The sequence below is a fragment of the Cystoisospora suis genome (assembly GCF_002600585.1).
Source record: "Cystoisospora suis strain Wien I chromosome Unknown contig_6679, whole genome shotgun sequence".
In the NCBI taxonomy this organism is placed as follows: domain Eukaryota; phylum Apicomplexa; class Conoidasida; order Eucoccidiorida; family Sarcocystidae; genus Cystoisospora; species Cystoisospora suis.
In genome coordinates, this window is record NW_027159466.1 from 1 (window position 1) to 7,002 (window position 7,002).

A 7,002-nucleotide genomic window follows, 5' to 3' on the forward strand; every position below is an offset into this window, starting at 1 on the left:
GGAACATCGAGCTACGTTCCTTCTCTCGTGGCCCCCCGTGTGAAGGAACGTAGCTCGATGTTCCAAGGACTCGGGTACAGCGCCGCCATACACGTGTAACGATAGCAACACTGCGGAAGGCGCGCTGCCGAGGACGGGTATATAAGAACGGGCCGAACCCTAAACCCTAAATGTGTGAAGCGTATATCATCGGGACTGAGCATATGCTTCACACATTTACGCTGCCACACAGGCCAGACACACGCAGGAACACTGGTTGGCTCCTGGCCCGCATCGGTAGCCTCCCGCAACAGATGTTGGTGGCTGCACGAAAGGTGACATGATTGTAGACAATGCGACAGGCGACAGGACGCACTTCATGTCGTCGCTTAGCCTCACAAAAAAGCTCTCCAACGAGGGGCTACTTCACAATGCGACGAACTCCGAGACCTAACTTCACCCGCACACCCCCGCGCGGCGATGTCTCCACGCTGGCTGTGTGCACAAGTCAGGCACACATCAAGTGGGGACCGACTTCGTCGCGCCGCACGGTAGGGGAAAAGGATATTCGTCTGCGCACTTCAGATAAATAGTTGCCCCCGCAGAAGAGAGGTGCCGACCTCGCGCCGATCTTTGCTTCGCGATGCCTGGATTTTCTCGCCTGGAGAGGAGCAGTCTAGGCTCAACGCGATAACGGTCGACGAGCTTTCGGGAGTGGCGAGGACCTGTCTACTCCGGAGACCGCAACAGTCCGGCGCCTGCGTCCGGCCTGGTCTGTTTCTTTACTAGGAGCTTCGTCGAAGGCAACAGGGTTGGACCTCTCCGTGTCTTTGATGTCCTTCCTATGGCGGTTCGTTGCCGGCTCGTGTGTGTTGGCTTGCTGTCCCTACTGTCCGTGTACGCGGTTCCTGTCGTTGGGGGTGAGACACCGCGACATGCTGGCACCGTTCGGGCATCCCGGCGAAAGGGAGCCGCCGACAGCGAAGATGAGAAGGGCGCCATGAAGGTTGACGACGGAGACAGTAGCGTACCAGGTGCGCGGTCCGCTCGCAGGAGGTGACAGTTCAGTCTGTCACCCCCGGAGTGCACCCTTCAGCGGGTTTGATCTGTTTCTGAGACCGGCACTGGTGGTGTTCAGAAGAAGGAGGCCCAGCTATAGAATATGCGTCACGGATTGCTGAGTGCCGTAGTCTTTTTCTGGGGTTTGCACAACGTTGCGCTGTCGAGGTCAGCCCCTTGATCTAGCGGCCGTGTTGGGAACTGACGCACAGGTAGAACAGCATGCAAAGTAGGTGTTCAGGGCTTCCTCCCTTCTTAGACTCTGAGAGAGCTGCAGTGTCTGCCCGAGAGCAGGTCGAGGCAGTGCTGCCTTTATGCAGTGCGGCGGCAGCGCAGTATGTTTTTTAGAGGCGGACGGTGCCAGCGCAGGTCTTGTGTACGTCCACGCTTTTGCAGTCCGTGTTTACTTTCGTCTGCAGAGATGAGCTTCTGGTCGTGGGTGGAATTCCTCAGAGACCTGCCGTCGCTGAACGAGAGCAAGGTTCCTGTCTTGAGACGTTTGCTGAACTCGCCTGCCCTACACAAAGATGGGTCGGCAACGGTTCAGCTTCTTGTTCCCTCGAAGGAGTTGTTGAACCGCCTGTCCTTAACTCCGCAGCAGGAGAAAGACGGCCTGATGGTGAAGGTGAGGGTCATCAACCCGTTTTATCCTAGGTATTCGGTCTACGAGATTTTTGTGCACACGAGGCTTTTGTCAGATAAGAAACTTCCTCTGGTGTTGCCTTCGTTGGGGGAGTTCAAGGGTGGCTTCCTGACGTACATTTTCTATCCCCGGACAAAAGGAAGAGTCGGGGACCTTCTCGACGCTGGTAAGGCACGGGAAAATGTTCGCATGCTGGCTGCACAGATGTTAGCTGCGCTGAAGTCGCTCCATAAAGCAGGGCTTCTACATCAAGCACTCCAGTTGAACAGCTTCCATGTGAGACTTGACGGCCATGTGGTGCTTGGGGGAGTGGAGACCGTTGCTCCTATGGGTGACAGAACGGAGCTGTGGCTGGGACTCGGCAGCTATGACACAGCACCGGAAGTGGACGACACGCTTCTTGCGCGTCTTTCGATGAAGAGGCAGAGATACACTGTCAAGACTGACGTTTACTCCTTGGGAGTTGCCCTGCAGAACGTCTTGCAGATATGTAGCAGTGGAGACGATGAATCCCTAAGTAGAGAGCAGTTGCAGCTGCTTCAGAACGTTATCAAGAGCATGACTGCTGAAGCTCCAGCGGAGCGGCCCAATATTGATGCCATACTGGCAGGTACAGTGTTCCAAGGCATTCAGATGCAAGAACTCGAGGAGGGAAGGGGGCCGCCGCCAATTCGGTTCAAGTAGGAGCTCCGGAGTGTCCGGTTGTGACGGGAAGGACTGCTCACTTCATGAGCGTGCACGAACAAGCAGGACCGGCGGACGCCTGTAACTTGAACTCCTGAATAGGGTGACCCAGGCGGTGTACCGCCGGGACACGAGTCGGCAACAGACACCGGCGGCGCTGCCTCCGCTTTTGTACCTAGTGAGTGGTGTTGTTCAGGGTGAGCACGCCCTATGCGCTCTAGTAGGAACTCGGTAGCGAACATGAGCTCGCGTGGAACAGTAGGACTGGACTGCGTGATACGAGGCGTGCGGTCGGAGGACAGGCAGGGGACAGCGGCCGACGCTCGAGCCGGCCGGGCAAACGCCGCAGGGGCAGCTGCGTGTCGGTTGCGCCGTAGGTGAGTGGACCGTCGGCGAGACGTGTGCTGCGTGGCGTACCAGAGTGTGTCTGACCGGGGTCCACGCATCGTGCTCAAGGTTGCGGGGTGGGTACCTGCCTCAAGATTGGTGACCGAAATGCTGAGAGGCGAGGCACCACGGAAACTGCGAGTGAGGTCACGTGAAACGGCTGTGCCGCTGGTCGGTCAGACGGCAATGTAGGTATCGCATGTGCGCTCGCGCACGTAGAATATCGAAGTGTAGAAAATACCACAGCGGGAGGACGCCAGCTCATGACCCCACAGACGGTCTTGACCAAACTCTTGTTTCAGACTGGAAACGTGCCTAGCTAGCGGCGAGCCTCCGGCAGAGCGACCGAGCGGCTAGGAGGTTCCGTCGTACAGTTCGGGTGTGGGAGGATGCAGCTCTAGGGTTAAACGTCTCCCAGTGTTCCGCGGGACTGGATGCTGCGTCTCAATGTGGCCGAGGCCCGGATGCCGCTTGTTTTAATCTGCTCACGGACTATATGCCGCCATCCCGAAGCTGCTCGTGGATCGGACGTCAACGAGTCCCTACCTGCTCGCGGATAGGTTTGTCACGTGTCCTCATCTGCTCGTGGATTGGATTTTCCCGTGTCCTGATCTGGTCGCGGATTGGACTGTCACATGGCCTAATCTGCTCGCGGATTGGATTGTCACGTGTCCGTACCTGCTTGCGGATCGGATTGTCACGTGCCCTTATCTGCTCGGGGATTGGACTGTCACGTGTGGTGATCTCCTCGCGAACTGAATGGCACATGTCTTGATCTCCTGGCGAACAGAACGTCATACGTGCTAATCTGCTCGCGGATTGGATGTCACAGCTGCTAATCTGCTAGCGGACTGGATGTCACATGTGCTAATCTGCTCGCGGATTGGAGGTCACATGTGCCAGCCTGCTCGCGGATTGGATGTCGCACGTCCTAATCTGCTCGCGAATTTGACGTCACCTGTCCTAATCTGCCAGCGAATTGCGTGTCTCGTCTCCGGAGCTGCTCGAAGACCGGATGTCGCGTCTACGGATCTGCTCGGAAAGAGGCTACCGCGTCTCGTGTGCCTGCAGGGGAACTGGTCGCGTCCCTTTATCTGCTCGGGAATACGATGTGGGCTCACCTAATGTGCCCGGGCAATTGAATGTCGCGTTCTTCAGAATCTGCTGGGGGAGAAAGGGATGCCACGTCTCCCAAACTGCTCGCGTTCGGTGTTGCGTCCTTCAGAAGGCCCGAGCAAAGGCAGGCGCCCTTCAGAAGGACCGATCAAAGATAGTGCGTCCTCCAGAAGTACTGAGCAAAGATTGTTTTTCAGAAAAACCGAGCAAAGATAGTGCGTCCTTCAGAAGCAGCGAGCAAAGGTAGTGCGTCCTTCAGAAGCAGCGAGAAAAGGTGGTGCATCCTTTAGATAGCACCGCGTCCGTACGGGAGCCAGGCATACATGTTGTGTTCGAAGCTGGGGCAGGCCAGCAGTACTTCGTTCTTCATGTGGGGTGGGGTTACGGTGTCTTTCAGGGAGTGAGGGTGTCATCCGTGTCTTTCAGGGAGCGAGAGTGTCATCCTTTGAAATGCAGGGGGGTCACATTCTTCACCTGAGGCGCGGAGGCGGAGTAACAACCACGATGCTCACAGAACGCCGGCGAAATGCAAGCTGATAGACGACCAGCTGCGAGTCACGCAAGTTGGCGAAGATGCTGGTAAGACGCGGGGAGACGCAGGCTGTACCCGTCTGTCCCAGGCGATGTGTCGTAAAACGGATCCGTACCGAGACTGAAACTAGACAACAGCTCTGCCGCATCGCCCTGAAGGCACGAGTCCGTGCATGTCTCCGCATGCTCCGTAGCTGTCTGTGGTCGCTGGCTGACGATCTGCTGGCGAGTGGATAGTAAACTGGTGTGGAATCCGGGAGGTAGTACCGCAGCACTTGCACAGCCTGAGCTTGACCTAGAAGGTGACCCACGGAGCTCCGTTCGTACCGTGTTTACAAGCCTCCGTGCACAAGTCCGCGGTGCCCTTGAGAGAACCAGTCTGGCAAATGATGGTGCCAAAATAGGAGCTGGGGCGCGGGCAGAGAGACAGCCGGCAAGAGGACGGTAACCTCTGGTGATTTTCCACAGTCGAGACAACAGTGGTGCCTCGCCCGTCAGATCCCGGCCACTACCATACTGCTGGCCCCGTGTGGGGCAGCTCAGTTCGGAGCCTGGCTGCAGCACATCTATTCCTTTCAGAGGCCGTCGTCTCTCCAGCGCCCCGAGGTGGCTCCGCTCACTGCAGTAGGTCTTCCCTACGTATGTTGTTCAATCGAAATTTCTGTCCCTGGTGCCTGCGGACCCGTAGCGGCAGCGTTGAGATCTCTTGTTCTAGAGATCACGCTAAGAATTCACTACGAACGCACCTCTGGGTTTCAAAATTTACTCACTAGCTTTTTCTTATGGGCCTTCGAGCTGTTTTCCCGATTCAAGAGAGTACGTAACTGGCCGGACTCAGCATTAGACATTAGGTGGAATCGTTTCTCGCTAAGACGCTTAGACGCCTTCCCACCGTTCTCCGGCGCAGAGCGGCGCAACCCTGTTCGTTTTTGTATGACCTTGCTTCGTGAAGAGAGTGTGCATCGTAGGTACGGGAACCTCTTCATCCCAAGCCAGGCATTGTTTCTTTGGTGGTGTTTGCATGCCGTTAGCATGTGCGGAGAGCCGATCACCCCGACGAGCTGCCCTCCGTAGTCGGGCCAAGTTACTAAGACGAAGGTGTTTCTCTGACGTAATTGAGGACAGCGTGGAATAATCAAGCACGCTGGGTCAGGACACCGGAGAAAAAGTCAAGACTGGCCTTCGTGCGGAGGGAGGTGCTACCTCAGAGGAGCAGGAAAGGCGCGAAGACTGTAGCAGGATATCACCCTCGCTAAAGACAGTGTATCAAGTGCCAGTCAGCACTTTGCTCTGTTACTTTGTGCTTTCCCCGGTTGTAAAAATGGAGGTTCCGTCAACCACATCAAGTTCTTCGGAAAAACAAAGTTTACCAAGCACCCTGCTGCCGGTAGCACCAGGATCTTTCGGAGAGCTGCGCAAGGCCTCGCCGGGAGGCCCCCCGTGTGCAGAGTGGGAAACTACGGCACCAGGTCGTCACCGGAAGCCAAAGGAATCCAGTCTAAAAGACATTCTGGAGCTCCAGACTATTTCCCTGCACGCTCCATCGACAGATGCGCGGTTGCTGGTAAGCGAACAGTTGTTCCAACCGAAGAATTTGCTTTGCATCGCAGTAGCCGCCAACAACACGGCGTGTCCTCCTGTTAGGTTCAGACACCGGTCAAGCCTCACGCGCACCGTGTCCGTGGCGTAGGGCGCCGCTCGGGCTTGGGGCTGAACGGTGAACAGCGGGGAAGGAAACGCGCAGACGACTAAGCGAGCCTTTTTCTTCGGTTCCATGCCCGAAACTAACCTATTTTTTTTCCGGCCGGGACAATAGGAGATGCTAAGCAAGCAAGGAGGGCATGGATAGTGGCACAGCAAAACACGTCCCAAGAGGCGTATTTAGGACACCCGTTCAACCCGGGCAAGCAAGGTAGCATCATCTGCTGCCATCCGTTCCGTTCGGCTGCAAGAAAGGTGGGCGCCTTCGCCGAAAGGCTTGTCAGCCGCGAAGCAAATATCCATGCACGGTTTCTTCGGCGGAATAGAACCCTCGCGAACAAAGAAACGTGCAGGCCACTGGGGGAAAGCTGAAGCAGTACGTATGCTTGTCGTCGTTGCAAAGACACTACCATTGCACTGTCCAAACAAGGAGTGACGTCGGGTGGCAGAAGTTATTCACCGTGGCTCGCTGGCGCCGTCGACCCAGCTTTCGCGCTGGTAGTCAGCGGGCTCGGAGTCTAGTGCCTACTTCTTCGTTGGCAGGAGCGCCGAGGTCAAATGCATGAAGTAGACCAGGCTCTTGCTCGTCACAAGGAATACTACGCCAAAGAGGAGGAGCAGTTCCGTCTGCGAGAAGCCCAGCTCAAGGTGCGTCTACAAAGCGATCGACGACGCCGCTGAGAACACGAGAGCGCTAGTGGCCGAACAGCCCAAGCGTTTTTAACCACCTGCCCTCCGGAGTCTCTAACTATCTATCACGGATCCAGACTACACACTGGTAAGTAACGCAGGGGAGAGCCTAACCGTGCAGCGACCCGTGCAGAATGGATTCCACACAGAGCCGGCCTACACCCCTCATGCGAGTAGTGATGGTGATGTTCTCGACAGCGCAACTGTTGCCA

At 56.5% G+C, this 7,002-nt stretch overlaps 1 protein-coding gene across 1 annotated transcript; it reads left to right on the forward strand.

The window, feature by feature from the left end:
* Positions 1 to 1,457: 1,457 nt before the first annotated feature.
* Positions 1,458 to 2,365, forward strand: CSUI_010109 (rhoptry kinase family protein; the record flags this gene model as incomplete). Its single annotated transcript, XM_068070214.1, has 1 exon — positions 1,458 to 2,365. Exon 1 carries the CDS (start codon positions 1,460 to 1,462, stop codon positions 2,363 to 2,365), a length of 906 nt encoding a protein of 301 aa, XP_067917810.1. The 5' UTR covers positions 1,458 to 1,459.
* Between the last annotated feature and the right edge of the window lie 4,637 nt (positions 2,366 to 7,002).